This window comes from Heteronotia binoei, chromosome 2 (genome assembly GCF_032191835.1).
Source record: "Heteronotia binoei isolate CCM8104 ecotype False Entrance Well chromosome 2, APGP_CSIRO_Hbin_v1, whole genome shotgun sequence".
NCBI classification, from domain to species: Eukaryota; Metazoa; Chordata; class Lepidosauria; order Squamata; family Gekkonidae; genus Heteronotia; species Heteronotia binoei.
This window is the reverse complement of record NC_083224.1, coordinates 76,878,493-76,904,285: the sequence shown is the minus strand read 5'-3', so window position 1 is coordinate 76,904,285 and position 25,793 is coordinate 76,878,493. Positions and strand designations below refer to the sequence as shown.

The following is a 25,793-nucleotide window of genomic DNA, read 5'->3' as shown; positions in this document are numbered from 1 at the left end:
CAGTAACTGAGCGCAATGCCCAGTACCCGCAGGACTCACAAACAGTAGTCATCCAAATAATGGACAATATCCTGTAAACCAGGGGTCCTCAAACTTTTTAAATAGGGGGCCAGTTCACTGTCCCTCAGACTGTTGGAGGGCCGGACTGCCGTTACTGTACAAGGCCGCGGGCCGTCAGTTCTCCGTCTTCTGCATCTCTCTCCCTTCCCCACACCACACACCCCGGCCTGGGAACTCACCTCACCTCGGTATCACCTCACACTCTGTCTCCGCCGCCTCAGCCCAGTGCCGGAAGTGTGCGTTGCTAACGTGAGTTTAGGTCGAACGTCACTTCTGGTCTGATTTTGCCATAACCCGGTGGGCCGCATAAACATCCTCAGCGGGCCGCATCTGGCCCGCGGGCCGTAGTTTGAGGACCCCTGCTGTAAACCCACTTTTTCGCGGACAGCCCATTCAAGGAATGTGCTGAAACACTCAAAAGCTGCACATGATACAGAGAAGCCCATAGGCAAAGCCCTGACCATATAAAATTGACCTGCAAAAGAAAAACCCAAAAGCTCAAAATCATCCGGATGGACAGGGAGAAGACGAAATGCAGATTTGTTATCGCATTTGGCCAGCTCAGCCCCCTGACCACAGCGTTGAACGATGCCCACGACCTGATCAAAGGTAGTATACCTAACTGAACATAGTTCCTCAGGAATCCCGTCATTAACAGAAGAACCCTTGGGGTAAGAAAGGTGGTGAATCAAACGAAATTTACCAGGCGCCTTCTTTGGTACCACGCCCAAAGGGAAAACACTAAAGTTAGCCACCGGAGGATTAGGAAATGGACCCAAAATCCTGCCCTCCACCAGCTCCTTGGCGATCTTGGCCTCCACTACATGTTCTAAACCATTAACAGAACTAAGGTTCCGAGACCAAGTTGGCACCCGAGAACCCTGAAAAGGAATTCTAAAACCTAATGTAAAACTGTTTAACAAATATAAACTATCAGCCCTGCGTGGGTACCTGCGTAGCCACCGCTTAAGAGGTCCCACCTTTATCGGGCTGGGGCCCTTTTCCAGTTTGGGAAGAGCCCCCACTCCCTCCCTGTCTCTTCTGGCCCTTACGTAGCCGAACTCTGGGACAGTTGCTGAAGGAGTGCGGACCGGCACATATGGGGCATTCATGCTTGAACTGGCAAGCTTTCCAATTACATACCCCCTATGAACCAAACTCCCAACAAAGCAAGCAGGGTTGAACCGCCTGCCCCGCTGAACTGTGGGAAGATGATGACGAAGCAGAAGGAGAAGAGGAAACCTTAGCAACTAAATGACCGCTGTCAGAGCGGTCGCCCAAATTGGGCCGAGCCGGTGACAGAACTTGCAGCCACAATTGCTGATGGATACGATCCCATGGGAGGGAAGGGTACAAAGCGGCCCTCATCCTGAATTCCTCATACTGAATCCAGGTCGGGCCGCTAAACATTGTGTACCCTTTGTATATAATGTCCATGTACTGAATCAGCTCTGCCGCCCGCCAGGGCTGAGCACGCACTATCACTCCAGCATACACAAAAAACCCTGGCAGCCAATTAGCCCAGGTCCGATCCACTTTCCGCTTTTTTAACTTCTCCTTCTCCTTCTCTTCAAGATGCTCCTTGTCTTTTTTTTTTTTTTTTAGCTCCCTAAATAAAAGGGAGAATATATCCACATATTCTCCCTTAAGGATCTTGTCTTTTGTGGCCGGCAACAGGTGGTCACCCAAAGGTAAGGTGACATCACCAAAGGGCATGGCACCAAAAGGGACTGCACCATATGGGGAGGGTAAACCCCAACCCCCAGTTAAGGAAGGTGCAACCCCCTGCTGCCCAGCCCCTGGCCAACTCCCAAATGGTCCAAACTGGCTCTGCAGCCACACCCAGCTAGCCTGAGGTCCCACACCCGAAGTATAAGGAGTGTTTGACCCCCCTGGGAACCACACCCGCACCATTAACTGCAGCGGGTCCCCAAGGACCCCATGGCCAGACAAGCCCCAAGAGGGCAGCAGAACCATCACCCGACTTACCTGGCAATCCAGCAGGTACCAAGGCAGTACCTGCACCCACCACACCAGAAGAAGGGCTCGATCCGGCATCCGGAGCGCCAAGACCCACGACTCCTCCAGTGGCAGCAGCAGACCTGCCCTCAAGAATAGATAATCTTGTTAAAATGTCGGCCTGAAAAGCCATCATGGAAACCAGCCCATTTTTAGAAACCAACGAAGGTGGCAACCCAGACGCCTGCTCAAGGGCCTGCAGCCTTAAAAGAATAGCCTCATTCACTTCATCCTCCCCCTCCTCATCAGACAATGAAGGCGGCGGAGGATGCTTCTGTGGGGGTTTGGGAGCCTTACGTGCCAGCTGTTTGCCCTTTGACTTCCCTGTACCCTTCCGCCCCGACATTCTCCAAAACCAAAAGGGGGTACCCAAAGCCCAAACAACCTAAAACTCTTATAGGGCCAATGAATTAGACACCTGCACCCTCAACCACAAAATGGCTGCCAAATATACACACTCCTAAAATGGCCTCCCAACCACCTAAAATGGCCACCTGGGAAAATTAATTAAAATGGCCGCCAAGCCATGAGGCAAAGAAGAAAAAGGGGGGAGTGAGCGGTGAAGGCCTCCAACGCAGGAGAGCCCCAATTGCCGACCAAAACACCCCACAAATTTCCACCTGACTGAGCGGGGCAAACAGCCCTGGGCAAATTGCAGAGGGAGGAGGCAGTAGAATTGAACAGTTGCCTGTATGTATATAATTGCTTCTTTTTTCTGGACCATAAACTTGTGCCCTTTGTAAAGTGCTTATATGAATCTTGCTGCCTTCGTGCACAGCTTGTAGGCGTCCTAGAAGCATTCAGCTGGCCAACGTGGAAAACGGAATGGACTAGTTGTAGCTTTGGTCCAGTCCAGCAAGTGTCTTGCCTATAATGGACTGAAATTCAGTAGGCTCAGATTTTGCTAGTGTGGAGATGTAGTCAGGTCCAGCTTGCCCACTAGATAAACTAGGTGGTTGCCTAGGGTGCTGAGATGTGGGGGTGTCAAATTGGACTCTCCCTCCCCCAGTGCCCCAGGCAAGCACTTAGTTTGCCTCCCTCCCCCCCGCCACTGTCACAACCACCACTAGCTCCCTTCGGCCTGCCACCATTGCCCCCATGCTCTGCTCGTTCGCTCCTCTCCCCCCACTTGCTGAGATTAAAACTAAGCTCTGCTGGCTTCACATCCCATGGCCGCACGTTTTTTTAAGAGACTCTTAACAAAACGTGCAGGCTGCAAAGTGGCAGGGCTTAGTTTTAGTCACAGAGAGTGGGGGGAGGGGTGAGCGAGCGGAGCGCCGCAGTGGCAGGAGGTGGGGGTGAGCAGAGCACAGGGGGCGCTAGGGGGGGGTCTGCCTGCCTAGGGTACTATTCGCCCTAGAGTCGCCCCTGGATGTAGTGATGGAGAAACTTCACCTATTTAATTTCTGCCTTTTATGCAGCTTTTAAAAAAAAAAAAAAAAATTCTCGCTAGAAAAAATGTGGCAGCTCTCCAGGTGAATCTCTTTTCCTGTAATGGATGTGCAGTGATGAAGAAGTCTCATCTGGCATTTGTACAGCTGTTAAAAGAACAACTTGTAGAAGAAAGGTGGGACTCTCAAGGATGCTATCCTATAGTTAATCCCACCATGATCTTGTTCTATATTCTTTTCTACTTTAAAAAAAAAAAGAATATTGGCTTTGCATTTTACCAAATCAGAGGGATTTTGGACTTTGGCCTGAACTAAAAACACCTTCTGTGTGTGGAAATTTTATTGATTGACAATTAACCATTTCAACTTCTTCATAAAATATTGTAGGCTCCCTGTATATAGATATCATAATCAGCAGTTGGCCTGGCTTGCCCCTTTTAGAACCAGTAGGTTTTCCCTAGAATTGTCTTTCAGAAGAAGGATTCCTTTTTGAGAGAACAGCAATTCTTTATGCAAAATTCTATTATAACTGATACCTTGAAAGAAGAATTCAGAATCAGTGCTTGAAAAGACTCATGCTGGAGAAAGACTAAATTGATCATAATGCAGAAAGCTATTGCTTACCTGTCTTCTCTCGTCTGTTATTCAGAGTTCCCTTTCCCATACTTCCAAACTCCCTTTGTGCAAAATGATTTGGTTCCTTGCTTATCCATTTTTCTGAGCAGAAGCAGACTTAGTAAGTGCTTTATGCAGTATTAGCACTGATAATTTGGTGCTATAGCTGTTTGTATCAGAGCCTTTGTTTAAGAGAAAAGTGTGGATTAACTCACACATGAAGTAAATATAGTTGATTTTACATCTTTTTTTCAGATGTGCAGATGCCCTTCTTTAATAACGTGTTACTTGCACTTTGAAACATCATAAGATTACTAGAAATGAGCTGTTTACTATTGTATTGAAACTAAACCAGTTTCATAGTGCCATTTCTGCAGCAAACACATGGATGTGTGATCTTGCAAATCACGTATTGTATGCTGCAATTTTATAATATCGTATTTATTTGGGAACATATATGCCACCTCTCCAGAGACTTGCTCAAGGCAGACTTGCTTCTTGATTGTCCTTTGGCAGAATGTTCCACAGCTTCTTAGGGCCACTCATCAACAGTATTGTGTTCTGTACCTGGGATCAACTAGTTTTATATGCCTCAAAATACACCCATCTGCTGCGTTTAAACATGACTGACTGTGAATGGTGCACATGAAAACATATTTATAACCCATAGTCTAGTTGCAGTTATGCACAAGATATGTACTGACCAATAGATGAACATATGTGACTTGATTTTTTTTCATCTTTCACTTGGTAAACAGAGCTAGAGCTAGATTAACCCAATTGTTGATGCTAATAAGCATGATGATCCCTTAGCCTACAAAGAGTGGAAGGATTGAGAGGGTATTGAAGTCCAACTTTTCTCAATACTTATTAGTCTGTTATGTTAGTTTTAACTCACAGGGAATAGAAACCTTTCCTGATCTTGGAATAACACAAATTAAAAGAAACATTGATTGATCATTTAAGGAATTCCATGATAAGTGTTTTGTCCAGGTATTTAAACAAAATTTTAAGCATCAATTAGACTTGTGAACTTCAGTATCAGAATCTCTTAACAAACTGACTATTTCCCAAGGCCCAGAAAAGGATTTTGGGTGATTCTTTCAGTATAGAAAATAAATTGTATCAAATATAAAAAGCTTTTATCTATGCCAGCTCATGGCACTGTGACCATTTAGACTTTAAAGTGCCTGAGCACACTGCTGCAGTTATTGACTGAAAAATCAAATTTTAAAAAGTTCCCAGCCCCCCAGTCATATTTAGTGATTGTCTGTGAAATTTACATGCTGGGATTCATCCACATATGATCTTTGAATATACATTGCACTTTCTCAGGGTTTTACATTAGTGTTGTCTCAAATTCCTAGTGTCATCATGTATCACCTACACAATTTAGAATACATGACAGCTTTATTGTGACTGCATGATGTTATGGAATGCTATTGCTGTGCCACTGTGTCTGCTGTGCTATGCTAAAGTGAATATACATTTTGTTGTTAAAATATTGAAATTAGGATGATACTGCTGGCCTCTGTGTTTTGCTGTTTTTCCATGCCCATTGAAATACTTATTGTTGTCAGAGAAAAGCAGCAGGAAGACAAGCTGTGTAGCTTGACAATTTTCATCCATCTCTGATGTCGGTGCTTCCCAAAGAATACCAGTCCAGATTCTTATGCTTGTTTGCTTTTCTGTCCTTTATCATAAACTGTTATATATATATATAGTTCAGGCCATTTCAAAGGCAAACTGCCATATGTATGTCTGCTTCTGTGAACCTGTAGGTACTGCTGGGGGACCTTGTGAGTCTTCAGCAGCAGGAGACCCATCTGTAGTCAAGCCAGCTTTTGTGATTATCATAAGTGTATTTAATTAATCCTTCAACCAAATCCTTAGTTGTGATAGGAATTGGGGGAGGGGGTGCTTTCATATAATGGAGCAGCCATTTTTCAGACCTCTCTCTCCCAGATAATTTTTTTTTTATAAAGGAAGATGGAAAATAAAAAGGACACAATAGTTTTAAGACAGCTCATTATATAGATATAATTGATGGTGGCAAGACTGAAGAAATTGCCCTCCACACTTGAGGCAGAATCTGTGCTGATTAGTGGTCTCCTATTTAATAAATGAAAGTGTCCATAAATCATTACTGTGAAAGGCTGCCTTTAATCACTCCTTTTTCATTAAATTTGGAAGTGTAGATTGTTCCCTGTAATAAGACACCAGACCCAAAATAGCTTTGAAAAGGGAGTGAGGGAAACAAGACCAAGGTCTGTGTAAGATCCAGTTGTAAAATGCATGCAGATTTTGGGAGAGACCTATCAGCTTCAGTTGTCTGTTCCCATTGTTATAAAAAAAAGTAGACACCTGTTAAGGTTGGTTGCCTGCTAGCTTTGTATACAAACCAGAAGAAAAAGCAAGCCTTTGTTTCATGAGTTTGTTGCAGGAAGGAAAGAGAGTTGATGTCCCTCTGAGGATTGCTCAAAAAGTTTTACTTGTCAATTGTACCAAGTAAACATTTTTCAGTTTGTAAAGTCTGTAATTAAAACTTGTTTATTCATCTTCTATTATTAATTGTCAAAAAAGTAATTCTAAGCAAGTCTGTACAGAAGTAAATCCCATTTTATCTGCTGGGTGTCCTTAGAATTGCATCTTGAAGTCTGGAGTCCTAATTTCATCACATTATGAGCCTTAAGACACTAGCATAGTTTTTCAAAACTATAAAATGCTACAATACTGGATCACCAAGAGCCCAATTAAATGTAATGACAATTCATGGGCACCGTAAGTTTGCGGTCACATTTAGTTGGGCTCCAAATGAGGCATATCTCTGGTACTTCTGAGAAACTGTCAGTATTCTGATTATGTTTAATTTTATTTTTAATGAAAGAGTAGACTTTACGGGCTGAAGAATGTGGGGTTTGTTTGGCAAGAACAAATTTTGTTCATATTTTCCAAGCAAAACATGCAGCCCAATTTCATGGCAGAACAATGAATTTAAACTGTTAAATCCCCTGCATATTTGCCTCAGAAAAGTATCAAAAATTTCTTAGAAGAGACCCCTATACACCCTTTCTTCCTGTTTACTTTTATAACTAACATAAAGCAAGAGATGGGGAGAAGCAGGCTTCAATGTTTTTGTTCTTTTTTTTAATTCATGCAATGCAAATCTCATTTGTGTGAAATAGTTTGGAAACTGCAAGGTCTGAGAAGTGGTGTCATGAGCACTTCCTATTTCTGCAGCTCTTAAAACAAATTAATGTGTGATTTGCAGAAAACTTTGCTGGCAGAGAACTGTTCACTGAGAAATGTTCTAGCTACAGTTCAGAGTATGCAACCGTTTAATTTAATTTTGCTTTGCCTGCTCCATGGCAAATTGGATCATTCTATTTGTTAAAAGTTTTTAAATCTAATTGTGAATTTAAAGGAGACTTGGTTACTTAAGGAAAATTCTGTCTGTTTAAAGGCATAGGCTTTATCATTACCATTTGCCCATTTAGCAAATATCTTTCCTACAAAAATACGGGTGGGTAGAGATGAGATACATTCCTTCTCTTCCCATCTTGCCACTGTTTGAACTCTAAACTAAACGGCTTCTGTTCAGCATTGCCGGTAGTTCAGCATACTCCATTCCTCAGCAATATACTAGGCATGTGTAGAAAGATCAGCAAGGCAATAAGAATGTCACATTTGCAATGTTGTGCATAGAAGGCAAAGTATGCTACATTACAGCTCCAGCCACACAGATGTTTTGCTCTGTCTTGGTTTCTAAACTGGAGAGAGTTGTTGGGGGGGGGGGGGGTTAACTTCCATATGACAACTTTTTCTATGATATAATCCAGTTTCCAGATTTTCCCGTTTTGCTACAATCTTTGAAGAAATAATGCAGTCCAAGCGCATTAGCAGCATGCTGCCTTTCTCATTTTTGCAGACCCCACCCATGTTGATGCTTTCTTCTGTGAGGGTCTCTCAAGGCCATCATATGAGTTGAATCCAGCTCAGGGATCATACAAAGTCTGTGCACAGATCCTTGAGTCCCTCCCCCCCACCCCAGCCATTTCTAACTCAAGGAAAATTGATTTCTAGGGTCACAGGACATATGTGTGAAGTAATAGCCAAATGAGTCAGTAGGGAGAGGTGGAAAAATTATGCCCTTCTTCCTCTTCCATCTGTTCCAGTCATGTAGCTGGCAGGATGGGGATTGCATTTGCCCCCTCTCCATCCCAGCTAACATACGTAAAAATAGAAGACCCTGGCTTTCACCTGCCAGATGTGATAAATGAAAGGAAGTGCTTTGTTTTAAGAGAATTCTCAGTTTACTAATATGAGAATATTTTAGAAGTTAATTTATACTGTTTTGCATTATCCTTAAGGGTGTTCTAAGTACAGTATTTCTGATATGTCTGAAAATATTCACATGCCCATTAAGTCAGGGGTGACAAACGTCTGTCCTACGGGCCTAATCAGGCCTTCAGAGGGCTCCAATCAGGTCTGCCAGCAACTGGCCATCGCCTGCTTACTTCTCCCTTGCTTGCTTGCTTTGGTAGCCATTTTTAATTTAATTGATGAGGCAGCGGAGCAAAGCAGCCCTTCGCTCTTTTCCTCTTCCCCCCTCCCTCTTCCCAAAGGGAGGGGGAGCCTCAGCCAATAGACGAGCTTGGCTCTGTAACTCTGCTGTATGATTGAGAGTGCCTGGGTTGCCAGGTTCTCTCAGTCACTCTGCAGAGCTACTGAGCCAAGCCTCTCTTCCTTCTGTTGGTTGAGGCTCCTCCCCCTCCTCATACCCTAGGAAGGGAGGGAAAGAGCCAGAGCTTCTTTTGCCCAGTTCCCTCCAATGATTGCATGGGAGAGATACAAAGAAAGCACTTTTAAGACCAACAACATTTTATTCAAGGTATGAGCTTTTTGCCTTGCTACACACACACACACAGTGTTTGTATGTGTGTGTTTTGTTGGCTCATTATGCCAGGGCACTCCTGAGTGCAAATGGATTTGCCTCCCTCTTTTTAACTATTCATGATCCAGAAGGGGAATAAGAGCAACCAGGATTAGGCTGAGACTGTCCAGGCCAAATTTACCTAGCACATTTCCTTTTATTTTTGATTCTCATTTCACAGTTTCCTTTGATTTTCTTTGATTGACTAGGGATTTTGAATTTAGACTTCACAGATAGTAGGCTGATACTGACCACTATTGTAGGAATGATCATTCGACATGTGTACTGGGTAGAAGAACCTGCCTTCTGTGCAAGCTGTCTTTATTTATACATGCTCAAGTTACACTGCAGTTAACCAAGTTCAAAGCATAACAGGAAACATCTGCCCAGCACAAGGCAGTGGCATTTACATAGTCTACAAGAATTAATGCAAGCTAGCAGTTGCCAGGGATATATTTGTCTGGACCTTGTGGGAACAGGGATGTGGTTAAACACGAGTGCAAGCAGCCTGCACTTTATGTGTCATCAGACTTTGTGGAGCATGGAGAATCAGGTTGGTGTGCCGAGCACGTGATTCTTCCACAACTATACATGGCTGTCTTTGTGTTCTTGCACTGCCACATAGGAGTTGTCATTTTTCTGGGGAAGACTATAGTTTTGCAGACAAACACATAGCCTTCAGTCTGTGTCATGGTGCCTTCGTATTTTCTTGACAGTACATGAAGCAAAAGCTCACAGTACCCAGCCATTTCATGTTTTCCTCTGGGTCTTAGGCTCAAAGCATTGACCATAAGATTTCTGTAATGAATTTCAATAAATCAAAAATAGGTTTGCAACTTACAGATGCACACCTGAACAGCATACTCAGGATTGATAAAGCACAGGCATTGTCTCCAGGTTTTGATGTAATAATTCAGAGCAAGAGGTGTCAGTTATCAGAGACTGTTAAATAAAATATTGCAAGTGTGCTAATGTTTTAAGCATTTTTAAAGCAAAAAAATCTTTAATTGCATTTGTCTCCGTCCTTTATAAAGTTCATATCTGTGCTACCTGACATTACATTTTATTACACATGGCCCAGCCTGACAAGGTCTCATTTATGTAAAATCCAGCCCTCATAACAAATGAGTTTGACACCCCTGCATTACGTGAATGAAATCACACAAGAAACTATAAACATATATCCAGACGTGCAGGTATATATGACTTTTCAAACTTTTGACTAGCATCTCAGTCTTCTAAAATACAGATGTTTGTTAAATATGGTAGTTTTCAAGCCTCTTAAGGATTCACACATTGCACTTGCCTTTCTCAAAACAGTAAATAGCTAAATTGGGATTTTTTCATAGCATTCCACACTGTTGTGCTATGAATTATTCCACATTCTTGGAGCTTCCTATTTCAGTGAGTTGATCATAAGGTTTACTTGCTATATTAACAAGTGGCTTCATTTTGAGAAGTAAGACTTCTAATATCTTCCTGCAGAGCATTCTTGTTCCTTTTGTTTTTTTAGTCTGGTTATATTTACCTTTGTGGTTCACAGTCACAAGAACTTTGAGTAGCATATTTCTCTTACAAGAACCAACATTATCTGTTGAGTCAGTGAATGGAGTCTAAAAACAAACAGCATGCTTGTAGGCACTTATCTGTCTTTGGCTAAGGTCTCCCACTTCCTGCTGCTTTTCTGCATGTTTGTGCTTGCCTACCAGGCTTTTTGCATGACCCTTTTATTTGAGAGATTCCAAACCTCTCCCACACCTGCCCACTCTGTAGCTGAATGGCATAGCTATTTATAGTGAAGATCTACAAAGGAAAGAAAGTGAAAGTGGAGCTTTGTTCTTTTTGCAGTGTGCTTGGTTGGTTTAATCCTGGAATTTTCTGTGCATGTGTCTTGATCCACTTTGCCTTCTCTCGCATGCACGTTTCACTTCAGGGAATGGCAAATCCAAAGGACTAAACATGCAAATACCTCTCAAAATGCAGTCTTTGCATCTCCCTCCTAGCTCCAACATGGTGGCCTTCAACAACAATTGATCTCACTACCATTGCAACTGTAGCCAGCACCACAGAGGCCACAACCACCACTACCACCACCACTGAAGCTACAACCACCACTACAGAAGCAACTACTACCACAGAAGCTACAACTACTACGGAAGCAACTACCATCACCACAATTGTTGCTAGCACGATAGCTATTGCAACAGATGATTCTGGTACTACGCTTTCCTTTCTATTAGCTATCTAAACCTTAACTAGATTTTTTAAAACACTTTATGCAATTAATTAAGGCCTAACATTAAAATATGAATGCCTTTTTAAGCCATACAGCCATAGAGATTTTTTCAGTAATATGGAAATTAGTTAACAGTAAATGAAGTACTTAGGCTGTGTACTCCCAAGGTAGTTGTGATAAAGTTGCTTTAGAGTGACTCTTCAGAAAGACCCATCTGCCTCAAAAACTAACCACTGCCCTATATAACTATATTGAAGTTAGTTGTAGAGGACATTAGTATCAGCACCTATAAGATTGACCCAGAGTATTTAGATAAATGCATAGATCCCCTTTTCCAAGATGTCCTGTATACATCACCAATCACTGAATATTGAGCACCACAAATGGTATTTTGTTAATGGTATCAGTCTCATAAATTATAATGAAATGAATGTCAAAATAGTATCAGCTTTGTTATATAGATGCAGTTCATGATTATCTGCAGTTTCCAAATTACTTTTCTTTCTTCAGGGCACATTTAACATAGATCAGCCCCTCAAGAGCTTCCAGCTGTCCCAGATTGCATAGCTAATAACACAGAGCATGACGTACTGTGACCAAGAAGAAGGAACTGGGAATTCAATTATTTGGATTCCAGTTTTTATTTGCATTCATTAGAGCACAGAAAACTTAGCAGTATTTTATTTATTTATTTGGTTGATTTATATTCCGCCCTTTCCATACGGGCTCAGGATGGATCAGTCATAATAAAACACTTAAAATACAGCAATGGCAGTAGCACCTTATCAGACTGCAACATTCAGAAGAAAAAATAACCTTTAATCAAAAATCAAGTGAAATACCAATTGAAAATACTGCATCTTTCACTAAGAAAAGAAAACAGGGTTTTCGGATTCAGATCTGGAGAATTCTATTCCCTTGCAGAGCCTAAAAACAGACTAGAACAGATGATTTTAGTGGATTAAAGAAGCTCTGGTCAGCAAAATTCTTAATGTGAATGTGACAGAATCAGTAATGTGATTAACTCCATTATGGATCTGATTCATTATAGGGCATAATGCCCTTCATGCTAAAAATTCCAGGGGAAAGGCTAAGATCTTTGCTAACAAGAGACAGCTGTGGATTTTTCATAATGAATAGAAAAGACGTTCTGAAGATTACTTGTTACACGTGTACCCTGGGGAGCTCTCTGGCTAATAAACTGGGCTACCCAGCACTAGATACTGCAGCTGTTGATTTAGCACATGGGAGGGGGGACTGTAGTTGGGGGTGGTCTATAGCCACAGAGGGTTAAAGAGATTGACCTGATATTCTTGCCCACTGTATACAATATTTTGTTGTTGTTGTTGTTGTATTTGCATAGCACTGTAGAGAGTTCAAATAACTTCACATACCTGATTTCAATAATCCTTACAACAGCCCTGTAAAGGAAGTTAGTGGGTTACTATCCTCATATTGGTTGCATTCAGATATCACAATAAACCTTGGTTTAATCAAATGGAGATGGTTAATTATCACCATACTAGGAATTCAACCAAGAATTTGTAGCTGCTGAGTGCTAATTGTGGTTTGTCTGAATTTTCACACCACAGTTGTTGTTTTTATAGCACCATCATGCTGCAGAGATGACAATATAAGGAGAATATCTTCTTTGGCATGGAGGACAGAGGCAAGACGTTTATGTACAAACAGAATTTTTGTTATTTACATCCAATGGCTCAACCATCATTTACTGTGCAATCTGTGCTTTATCATGGCATTGGAATGCAGCCATTGTAGATAAGGAAGGGCAGTTGAGGCTGAGGAGATGCTGGCTAGGAGGCTGAGAGATGCTGTCAAGTGAGATTATGGCAAAGGAAAACTTTGAACCATGGTCTTTCTGGCTTTGTGAAGCCAGCTGTCTAAGTTTCTAAGTAACAAGAATCCCTCAGTTAGTCCAGTTAAGAGAACTACTTTTCATAGTATGGATCAGTTTTGCCAGGCTCCCAGTACCTGACCTTGTGTAAATCCAAATGTTCACTTTGGTCAAGGGAAATCATTTTCTAAAACATCCTCCGCATAAAATTATTTTCCTTCAAATTTGTTTTTAAAATTCAAAACTAAGATGCTGGATGTTGATACACTGTACAGAGAATTCAAAGTGTATCTGAATGTGTGATGTGATAAATCTTGATTCTTGAAGAAAAAGTCACCTCTGATGTTTTTGGCCACAGCCCCTTGTTTTTAATTTTTAAAGTAGCCATTTAATAAGGCAGCCATTTCGTGGTTTTCAGTTTCTTGTTAACATACATCAAAGTTAAAGCAGATCATTGTAGTTCTTTTTTGAACTTGGCTTAAAAACTCTTCCACATACAGAATCTCATTGGCATCACTAGCAATGCTCATTGTAGGTATACAAACTAGGTGCTCTGCTTGTAATATATTTATTTAAGGAAGGATTTCTCAGTAACTGCCCAAAGCTAAATGCCTCATGGATAATCATGCAGTGGAATCAGATGCCCCTCACAGTGATAAGTGGCTGGTAGAAGAAGGCCCCGCACTATATGCATTTTTATATGATACTGGTTTTGTTGAGTACTGAACTACTACTCTGAAATGCAGAATTCAAAATTGCACTCTATAGTAGCTTATTGTTGAAGAATGTGCTCTCATTTCCAAGTAACTGTTTTTGTTTGATAACCAAAGCAATAGCTAAAGTTTCTGATATAAAAATTTCAGGCCAATTAAACAATTGCATAAAAGATAACTTATTTTCTTACCTAGCGTAATGTTTGCAGATAATGGACAAAATTCTTTCCCAGGCTGTTTAATATTAAAAACCTTGTGGACTGAATTTCACCTTTGATGCACAAAGCCAAAGTGAGTTTTCAGACCCTAAAAGGCCAAGCCATTCAGGCTCAAGCTTCAGTAATCAGTTTACCTGAAAAAAAATCAAACTGTGCATGCTATCCATTAGCCTTTCACTACAAGCTAGCAATTCAGTGAAGAGCCTTTCCTGTTGGTTCATGCATCAAGTCTTGCTAGGTTGTTCAGAGTCTTTGGGAGGAGTCTCAAGATAATTTAAGACCCAACCACACAACAGCTTCCAGCTCTCTCAATCAGCCTCTGCAGTGTTTAGCTGTGAATTAAGTCTCCCAAGCCAAGCTATCCCCCCAAAAAAGTACCTTTCAGTTCAAGAAGTCAATTATACAGACTCCACATATGTTCTTTGCTGGTTCGCCATGGAAACACTGATTTAATTCCCTTGATCCTCCAAAATTAGGGTCATCTATGCATTAACAATATTTGCATTTATTCGATACTCTGCAAATGAACAAGTCAAATGTATGGAGCAGAAACATTTGAATTTCCTGAATTCTAGGAAAGTAAACATTAGAGGGGTCTTTTAGTTTTTGACAGTCAAGTGAACCAGAAATTGCAGATACATTAATTTTTAATAAAATTTACCCTTACAAGGCCTAAAAGTTGAGATCAGTGTGCCTTGGTTCACTATTCTGCTTATAAGAATGGATGGGAACAACATAAGCTTTCACAGAAAATGACTTCCTCTTTGGATATTCTGAAAATGCTGCTCTCTATATTTTTTTCTTTTAAAAAAGGAAGCTTACATCTTCCAAACTGCTCACTACAGAATAATTAGGGGTTGAGTTGATCAGAGTTTTAGCATAGTCTCACGTTTCAGTGAGTGATTTTATCTGGTGTGATAGAGATTTATATATAACTTCAACATTTCAAAAAATGTGTTTACAGAAAAGTTGCTTATCAGTATTTGACATATCATTTGAAATGGAAATGCAAAACCTTCTCATGGATTTCCTGTATGAAATAGTGCTCTAGCATCCAAATCCTGTTGTACACTATGTTTTTAAGTTTTTCCTAATATTAAAGTGATTAGTTAATTTAGAAGAGAAATTAGAATGCACATTTGTCTACAACCCAGTATACTAACTTCTGTTCTAACCTGTTCACTAGCTGGCGATGGAAAGCCCATCTGGGATGTAAAAGCTTCACCTACCAGTAACTGGGCAAACATCACCTGGAACCACAAGTTTGATCCTGAAACTGAGTTTGTGGTTGAATATATCAACAGTAAGCATTGGGGCATGGGAATACTTCAGGGTCCTTGATGCCACCAGAGATCCTGGCATTCTCTCAGGGGGTTAATGGATTGTTATATGATGTTAACTACAGTGTAATTGAGGCTCAAACTAGACTAAATACAGGTTGATCCATGAATGCATTTACTGCATGTTTTTATTGTTAAAAGCTGCTGGGTCCTGGATCTGAAACAGGAAGAGGGGCTTAACTCCTCCCTCCTCCCTTTCCCAGCCTCAAATGGCCCTCCTAGAACTGTCCCATTAAGTAACCATATAGGCTACCTGAATATTTCCCTTGGTGAGGTGAACAGCAGCTATAGAGGACCCTCTGCCACAGATCCTGCAACTGCTATTTAAAATTTAGAAACATTCTAGAGAGCTGTTCAGATCTTCATGGTTCTCAACGCGTTTTACCTCTGTTGCTTAATCTAGAGGAGAGGAAAGGCAAGGAGAAGGCATAGTATTTAATTTGTAAATCAGATTATAGAGCAAATGTGCTTTTTATGCTGGTATCCTATGGAATTTAATTCCCTCCCATCCCTTTGCTGGTGGATTCAGAACAACGCATCCTGATTCAATTGCTTTTAAAAATGGATCCAAGTTGTTTGAGGTCGCTACAAGATTTCATAGAATAAAAGAGATTCAGGTGGGTAGCTGTGTTCGTCTGAAGCAGCAGACCAAAGTTTGAGTCCAGTGGCACCTTTAAGACCAACAAAATTTTATTCAAGGTATAAACTTTAATGTGCAGGTATTTGCACATTAGAATAAAACAATTATAGAAATCTATTCATGTTACACTGGCAGCAAATTCTTAGGCGAGGTTTGGAAAATGAGACCAATTATGAGTGAAGAGAGATATAGGTTTAAAACACACAACCATCAGAAAAGAGCATTTGGAGTCTGCAACTGGTCCAACTGATAACAGAAGAACTTTGGGAATCAATAATAAAACCACATTTTGGTTTAGAATCTCTAAAATTCCAGGTCTGTTCCAATTTTTCTGTTCTGAACATTTGTTTTAGTAAGTAGCTATCAAAGTAACCAACATATCCTTCATTCACAATCCATTGCAGTCCCACACTGTTTTCTCCTAACTTACTGAGCACATTAAACAGACATTATATGAAGTGTATAATAAAGTATGTGTTTGGCAGTTAAACTCAAATATCATCTGCCTTTCTCTGATTCAAACTGTATATTTACAGCTTTGCTTTTCACTGTTTTAATTTGCTGGGACAACCTCCATATTTTATTCTTGGGGTTGCTTGTAGCAGATGAGGTTAGTTTTTCAACATTTGCATTACTCACAATAATAAGTAACCCTTGTGAGACTTTTACCTAGCCATAACAGAATAAAAAGTATTTGATACAATGCCTATCACTTCACAGAAATATCAGTCAACAGCCTTGTGCAAATGGCTTATTAAGCTCATGGCTTAATATTAAGAACATAAGAAAAGTCATATTGGATCAGGCCAGTGGCCCATTCAGTCTAACACTCTGTCACACAGTAGCCAAAAAAATATTCAGGATCCCTATGCAGCCATTAAGTTAGTCTCTGCAGTATCTATCTTGTATGAGATGCTTTTCATGTGTCTTGTTGGGTGCTCCATTGATAAGCCAGAAGTGTAAAAACATCTTTCTTGAATGTGTCTTTAAGGGATGCCAATAATGCGCTGATAAATCCAGCCACTACCAGCAAAAGGGTTACTCTGGATTTCAGCAGTTTTGTAACATCAGTTGGGGATATTTTTGCCATTGATTTGCTAACATGTAAATTCACCATCCAGACAGGATTATTAAAACTCTTATACAAAGAATGCTTCTAGTTTCATAGGATTTACCTATATTAGGGTTTGTAACAAAGTTGGTTGTATCTCTTTAATGTATGTTTATTTTAACCTCATAAATTTAATATAACCTTATTATTTTAAATTTTTTAAAATAATTAAATAATTATTATTTATTTAAATTTAATATAACCTTATTATTTTAATCCACACGCATGTTACTTATAAAAGATTGTAAGTGAATTCTCTTTAATGCTGTTCAGCAATTAGCTCAGAAAATGTATTTTTACACTGCAGTCCTAAGCAAAGTTATACCCTTCCAAGTGCATTGAAGTCCATGGGCTTAGAAGGGTGTAACTCTGCTGAGGATAGTCCTGTTAATATAGTGTCAGGTTGCTTCCAGAGGGAGGATTGCTCAGATGTGATGTACCCTTCAGATTCAATACAACACCACTAACCTAAGTAGTGATGCCAGTTGCTTCCAGTCCAAACAAGAGGTATTCAAAGAAGATTGTGTGAGGGCCTTCTTATTTTTTTGTCTTGTACTCCTGAATTTATGCTAAATTATTGAAACTGTGTGAGAAGGTTAAATTGGATACAGTGTAAGGATATTGAAATAGGTGCTTCATTAGACTAAATGCTGGTTTGAACATTCATTTTTATACATACGGGTAGCATGAATTTATGACATGATTTTTGTACACTAATTCTTGAACTCTGAATTGATAGTATTGAAACCATGGATATTAACTCTATGAAACATCTCTCTAACCCATCAGGAACATGTGTCTTTTTTAGTAGACCAATATGTCTTTGGTGGAATTTGCCAGTATGGCAATCTCTGATTTTTCTTATAGCTGCCTTTGATGTGAGGTTTCTGTTTCTTAGGTAACAAAACAATGAAATCTGCCACTGATAAACCCTTTATGGAGCTGATTAACCTGACTCCTGGGGAGAAGTATATAGTACGGGTTTTTCTCAAAGGGAATGATACCATCACCAGCTCGAACATAACCTTTAACACAAGTGCAGGTGAGATGGGGTTCAGCCCCACTGTGTGATAACATCTTGGAAACATTTTGTCCCAGATTTTATTGCTTTTTTTTGCCATTTCTTTGGATGGAGGAATTAAGCCATGCATGGAACAAACTTCATCCACTCTTTTGCTGACATTACACATGCTGCCCTTCTTATAAAGCTAACAAATGGAAATGTTTTGTCTCTATTGAAGTTACCTGAATACATATCTATCTCACTGTTATCCCATCCTCCTCCTAAGAAGCTTAGGGTGGTGTGCATGTTCTCCCCTCCTTCATTTTATGCGCTATTTGCTGAAGATGTTTGGCATGGCCTTTTAGCAAACCAGCATGATTTTGCATCATGATGCTTACAACAAAGGCAGAGAACAATGGTTTTTTGTTTAGACCTGAAGATCAACCCTCCAGTCAAGAAATCTGCAATCCTGTTGCTAAGTGTTATGTTTATGTGTTGAGGAGAAGGATTGTATTTGTGTCCACCTGCTTAATGGTAACCATTGTCATATTGCCACCATTTATTCTCGTTGTCATGTTGCCAGTTGATGCATGGACACGTAATCATATGAAAAGTTTCATATCTGAGCATTTGTGGGGAAATGTGAAGGATTTTTTTAAACAGCAGAAAATAATATGAAGAGATGTGTCAAGCTTATACCAATAAATGAAGTGATATATAGCAATCTGGGAAAAGTTATCAGAATGTTGCTGTGTATCATCCTTAAGGGACCCTAAATTCAGCAACTGCTAAGTTAACATTCATGTTTCTGAATTTCCATTTCCATATTTTAAGAAATATTCAATAAACAGTATAGTCCTAAGCATAGTTATACCCTTGTAAGCCCATTGACTTTAAGAGTCTTGAAAAGGTAAAGGTAGTCCCCCGTGCAAGCACCTGTAGTTTTAGACTTTGGGGTGATGTTGCATCATTACATTTTCATGGCAGACTTTTTTACAGGGTGGTTTGCCATTGCCTTCCCCAGTCATCTACACTTAGGTGGGTATAACTCTTATACCTTAGAAGGGTATAACTTTGGTTAGGATTGTACTGAAATATTCAAGACGCTAGCTCAAGAAGTAGTTAATCATACATTATAATATCCCAGTTGACTTTCTTTTGGTGGGTATGTTATCCATAATGGTGGCTCTTTTTGTAGAAGAAAGTCAGCAGTTATGTACAGTTTTTGTGTAAGAAATGTCTGAAACCCACTCAATAAAAGCCCGACAAGAGGAATGGGACAAACGTTATTTAGCAAGCTGTAAGCTAAATTATATCAAGGGAGTTTTATAAATATAAAATGCTAAAACATATGGACTCTCTATACCGCTCTGATTTCTAATATGAAGCCTTGTGAAAGAAAATGCAATGACATTTATTGTGAGTAAAGTGCCTAAAAACAAAACACTATACAAAAAACACTAATAAAATACACCCTTGCTCAATGTATTATTATTATTTATTTAATTTATATTCTGCCCTCCCTGCCGAAGGCAGGCTCAGGGCGGTTCACAGACCAAGGGTCAACACAAGCACACTAGTGTGACTGAATAAAATAAACAACAATAAAAACATAAGACATAAAAACAATTTTAAAACATTTGCATGTGCTACTGTCATGATTTCAGGCAACGATTAAATTCTGGTGGTTAGCTGTACTCAGAGGTCTCAAGATTGCCACAGTGTGATGAGGTAGGCCATTGGTGGTGTTCTTATGAGTCAGTCCCGTTGCTGCAGATGGTACCATCATGTAAATGCCTGGCAGAAGAATGCCATCTTGCAGGCCCTGCAGAACTGTGAAAGCTCTCGCAGCGCCCTAACCTCCTCTGGCAACTCATTCCACCAGCTATGTTAGCTATTTATAATGATAAATAAGAGATACTAAAGAATGAACCAAAGTATGGGTAGAATTAAGAAAGAAGAGAACAAAGTTAGTGATATTTTTTAACTGACAATAATGAGACTGAGCTAATGGGGAGAGAAGAGACCAAGAGAAGAATAAGAACTAGTGAAAACATGATCCATACCCACTAACCCTCTATTACCCTTCAGACTAAAATAGTATGAAGCTCCTTGTGCCTATATTTCTGTTTGTGACTAAGATCTGAACTACACTATCGTGAAGCTGAAATCACTAGTACATATACTGTTCTTGCTATACTTTGGCAGGGCTGGGGTTCATGTATTCTATTGTATTTTATATGTTCTTAATCTTGGAATTATAAGACACTTTGAGCCACAAGGGAAAGGTACAGGGAATTTATTCATGAATGAATAAAGACACTAATAACAAAAATACACTTTGATAGCTGAAAGATACAGGGCTTTTGTTGTAGCTGTAAATAGTGGCACAGATTTGATACAGTTTTAGCAATCTTTGGTAAGAGTGACATCCTTCCTGCTAATAGATGGAGGCAAGAAAACCGCAAGCGCTTGACTTGGGCGAGTTTCATTTATGCTGTCCCTAGATATCAGTTTGTCTGTATTATTGAGTAGTGTGTGATATGGTTTTCTCCTTCCTCTTGTCAAGTGAAATCCTTCACATTTGGAAATGCATGGTGAATATCTCTCTACTGCAGCTGATAAGGTCCATTACTATGACCCTGGTTTTACCTTTCAGGAGGTTTACAAATTATAATGTAGACAAAAACTGTAGATTGTACTGTGATTTTTGTTGTTGTTCTATTGGATGGGCAAGAAATGTACAACTGAAAAACATGGCAAAGTTCTTCCTCCTTACTGCATTTGGGTACACCAGGCTAAAATTAGAATTCTTCTTGTCTAACATGTATTGGAGATGCATACTTTATCAATTGAATGCTATCGGTTAGGTATTTTTGCTGTACGCCCTCCCCAAAGAACCTGCAGGTTCTAGTATGTATGCCTTCCTTATGGCATTTTTAGAAAAAACCTTTGTAGAATCATATAATCTTTTGTACATTATAGCAGCACAAGAAATGTCCGTTCTCATTACAGTTCTACTACTTAATGTCCATTCTCACATTACAATAAATCAAGAAAGGTGAGCACCCGGATATAGGCTCATTTCATCAGTGAACTTCCTCAGGATTAATCCTTTCTATTTCTTTCAGGGTTGTCAGCCTCTTGTAACAAATTCAGTGTAAATGCTCTTCCGCAACATTTTTTTCTTCAAGTATTCTTATCCTGGAACTAACCATGGTAACAACAACAAAACACATCTCAAAGCTGAATGGAAATAAATAACTCTCAATTTTTTAAAATGTAAAGATATTGTTAAAAACTTACCTGCCTCCTTCAAAAGAACAGCTTCTATAAAAATATTGTAGAGAGCTATTAGCCAGCAAACTCCAGAACGATTTTGCATCTGGTTAAAGAAGTCATTCAGGACTGGCTTAAGCTATATATATTCAGAGATAAGTTTTTAACAATAATATCTTTAAATTTTAAAAAACAGAATTATTTATTTCCATTCAGCTTTGAGGTGTGTTTTGTTGCTGTTACCATGGTTTGTTCCAGGATAAAAGTACTTGAAGAAAAAGATGTTGCAGAAGAGCATTTACACTGAATTTGTTACAAGAGGCTGACAACCCTGAAAGAAATAGGAAGGATTACTCCTGAAGAAGTTCACTGACAAAATGAGCCTATATCCAGAAGCTCATTGGACCTTGTTTTATTGTAATGTGAGAATGGACCTAAAATTGTAATGAAAATGGACCTTTCTTGTGCTGTTATAATGTACAAAAGATTATATGATTCTAAAAAGGTTTTTCTAAAAATTTTTACTAAACATTCTCAGCCAGTACATCACAGTGTTTGTTTCTCTTTTTGCCTGTTATGTAAACTGTGATCCTATTTTGTTGGTTTTATTCCTTATGGCATTCGCATGTTTGGAATAATATAATCTTCTAGCATACATATTTAAGTTCACTTTTTTCCTTGTAATGTTGCAACCGTAACCATCAACCATAATTTATTTTGTGCAAACTAGCACTGTCTGAATCTAGAATATGTGTGGCAAATTATAAATTGGATAATTTTTCATTCTTGGATGTTGTGCATTTTAGCAGGAGATAGCCAGCTATGTTACCCAGAGGGGTGGTCTCCTAATATTTGGGGGAATATTAGCTCTTGAAGGAGACCTTAAGCCTAGTGAGAGTGGGCAACAGTGAGATCTTTCCACAAATTGTATACCAGAATTTTTCCATAGAGAACTCTCAAAAATTAACCAGATTGTTGCTTAATCAAAAGAGGTTGTTTTATGGAAAAGGGGAAATACTAAGCAACTATACAGAGAATAAATGCACACTGGAGACAAATACACAAGTTTAGCAGAAATACAGGGGTTAGATGGAATACAGTAGGGGTTTGAGGGAATTATAGCTACCTATTCAGGAGAAGGGCGAGATGTCCAGCATCTTGGGTGTGCAGTTTGGATCCAGGAAAACACACACCGAGAGACTATTTTGGGGTGCTATTTTTATCGGAAAAAATGAGTCTTGGGGCAGGTGAAATGATTGCTCCTTGGAACAATGCAGTGATGGGATTAGCTGGGATTAAAACAATGTGCTGGAAACTGCTGAATGGGGTTCCCAGGAAAAGGCAAAGATTATGTCATATTTGCATCTATGTGCAGGGATGGGTTTCTGGGTGTAAACAGGAACTGCTACCATGTCTTGATGCAATCTAGCCACGAAGGTAAGGATCCTAATGTTTGCTGATGATCCTAGATGGATGGAGAGAAAAGGCTACTCAGTTGTTTGAGTGGTGTCAGGTTTTGCAATAGGGTGGAGGATGTTTTTCCTGTGAGCTCCACAATGCAGAGAAATATATGTTTGCTTTAGATGGGGGGGGGGGGGGTGGAAACCATTAGCCTGACAGATGCCCTTAAACTACCTCCCAAAATAACAAGTCAGATTTGTTCCATCTTGGTTTTTACTGTACAATTCCAGGCCACACTCTGGTTTAGTCCTAAACTACACATGGCTGGCATTTGTACAACGAGAGACTGGGGGGCGGAGGTGAAGGATAATAAAAGATGTCTTTTACCCCGTGCAGCTTGTGCAAGGGCTCACAGTGGGCCTTACCAGCTGTTCCAGACATTACTGGAGGAACATGCCTTTTATGTTGGCCAGGAGCAGGGCATTATTGATCATAGCTTCATGTCTTTGCAAATCCATTTTTAGACATTTTGTGTATGGCAGTATATGCATTAGCTTGATTAGAGGACAGATTGGCACCAAACCACAGCTGCTGTCCACATGTTCTAGGTCATGCCTCAAGCATTTGCCATCAGCAGCCTACTTTCACTTCTCACATTAAATGGTTTGTGGTCATCTTACCATCTTCCTGCATTCCAGGAAGGTGAGGATTACACTGTCCTCTAAATGAGTTGTTTTATGCTGCTGTTTGTGTATTGCTTGCCCAAAGCAAAAGGCAGTTTTGTCCTTTTGAGTTGTATCCTGTATGTTTGGGTGGTGTATGCTGATGTGCGATTTTTATCTGCTTTAATTATGTTTTTGTATCTTGGATTTGAACTGCAAGTTTTATTATTTTTGTTTTAAACAATTTTATTGATAACATATGGTAACAATTTCCATTAATAACTTCTTTTCATCTATCCCATATGCTTCTGTCTAATCACCCCTCCCCCCATTACTTGACCCCCGCCAGTGTTATTTACTCAAAATACTAACAATAAAAGGTACCTTTAATTCCTAAGAACTAAAATTAATATTCTTCTTTCTTTTAAAATTTAATCATTACCAAAAATTGTCCAATGTCCTTTTACTTTCCACTCGTCTTGTACATAACTTCTAAATTTTTTCCACTCCCTTTTAAAATCTTCTAAATCATAATCTCTTAAAGTTCTTGTTAATTTTTCCCATCTCACTCCATGTCATAACTTTTACAATCCAATCCCATTTTTCTGGTATTTTTTCTTGCTTCCATAACTGCACATATAGTGTCCTAGCAGCTGAAAGCAAGTACCAAATTATAGTTCTATCTTCTTTTGGAAATTTTTCCATTTGTAATCCCAACAGAAAAGTCTCTGCAGCTTTCTTGAATTCATATCCCAAGATCCTAGAAATTTCTTTTTGAATCATCTGCCAATACTTTTTCGCTCTTTCACAAGTCCACCACATATGGTAGAAAGAACCTTCATGTTTTTTACATTTCCAGCATCTGTCTGGCATCTTGTTATTCATCTTTGCCAATTTTTTAGGAGTCAAATACCATCTATACATCATTTTAAAACAGTTCTCTTTAATATTCTGACATGCTGAAAGTTTCATAGAGTTCTTCCATAAATATTCCCATGTATCTATCTGTATTTCTTTATTTACATTTATTGCCCATTTAATCATTTGAGATTTCACTACTTCATCTTCTGTAGACCATTTTAAAAGTAACTTATAAGTTTATGAAATTAATTTTTCATTATCTTCAAGCAGAACTTTTTCCATTTCTGTTTGCTCCCGTCTTATTCCTTCAGTTTTAATATCGTTTTCTACCAAACTCTTTATTTGTTGCATTTGAAACCAATCGTATTTTTTATTCAACTCCACAGGAGTTTTCAATTCTATTTTGCCACTTTGTATTTTAATAGTTGATTGTATGACAGCCATTTTTCCTCACCTGTCTCAGCTGTTATTTTTATCACTTCTGCTAGCACTATCCATAATGGTTTTCTTTCATCACCATATTTCTTATACTTCATCCATGTATTCAACAAATTATTTCTTATATAATGGTGAGAGAAAAAACTATCCATCTTTTTCTTCCCATAATACATATAAGCGTGCCAGCCGAATTTATTTCCATGACCTTCCAACGCTAAAAGTTTTTTATTCAACAGCGTCACCCAATCTTTTATCCACACTAAACAAACTGCTTCATGATATAATCTTAAATCTGGTAATTGGAATCCTCCTCTTTCTTTAGCATCTATTAAAACTTTCATTTTAATCCTTGGTTTCTTCCCAGCCCACACAAATTCCAGATCTTGCTTTGTCATTTGTTAAGTTGTTTACTGTCTTTCACGATCAGAATAGTTTGAAACAAATACATTATTCTTGGCAAAATATTCATCTTAATTGCAGCTATTCTTCCAAGCAATGACAAGTTAAGCTTATTCCATTTTATCATATCTTCATCCATTTTACGCCATAGCTTTTCATAGTTATTTTTGAACAGGTCAATATTCTTCATTGTTATATCCACACTCAAATATTTTAATTTAGAGGTGACTTCACATCCTCTTAGTCTCTGCAACTCCTTTTGTTTATTTACTTGCATATTTTTACATAAAAATTTTGATTTTTCTTTATTAACATAAAATCCCGCCAGTTCTCCATATTCTTGTATTTTAGCTAACAACAAAAATGTTACTTGTGTAGAATTTTCATTTATAAACATTATATCATCTGCAAATGCTCTATATTTGTAAATAAATCCTTTAACTCTCAACCCTTCTATTTCTTTATCATCTTGTATTTGCATCAATAAAATTTCAAGAGTCATTATAAACAGCAAAGGTGAAAGCGGACAACCTTGTCTTGTACCTTTGCTCATTATCATTTCATCTGTAAGATCTGCATTTTTACATAACCTTGCACAATGTTCAGTATATATTGCCTT

At 39.1% G+C, this 25,793-nt stretch overlaps 1 protein-coding gene across 26 annotated transcripts in view; it reads left to right on the top strand.

The window, feature by feature from the left end:
• The window catches only part of NFASC (neurofascin), a 351,530-nt gene that overhangs the window by 298,024 nt on the left and 27,713 nt on the right, over window positions 1-25,793 (top strand). For 11 of the 26 annotated variants that reach the window (XM_060231340.1, XM_060231335.1, XM_060231339.1 and 8 more), the window contains 3 exons: window positions 11,022-11,234; window positions 15,227-15,343; window positions 18,030-18,173. The exons of 9 other annotated variants lie outside the window; for them this stretch is intronic. In XM_060231340.1, coding sequence (XP_060087323.1) covers window positions 11,022-11,234; window positions 15,227-15,343; window positions 18,030-18,173 — 474 coding nt within the window. The remainder of the gene's footprint in view (window positions 1-11,021; window positions 11,235-15,226; window positions 15,344-18,029; window positions 18,174-25,793) is intronic. 6 more of the 26 variants (XM_060231357.1, XM_060231346.1, XM_060231343.1 and 3 more) reach the window with 5 other exon arrangements.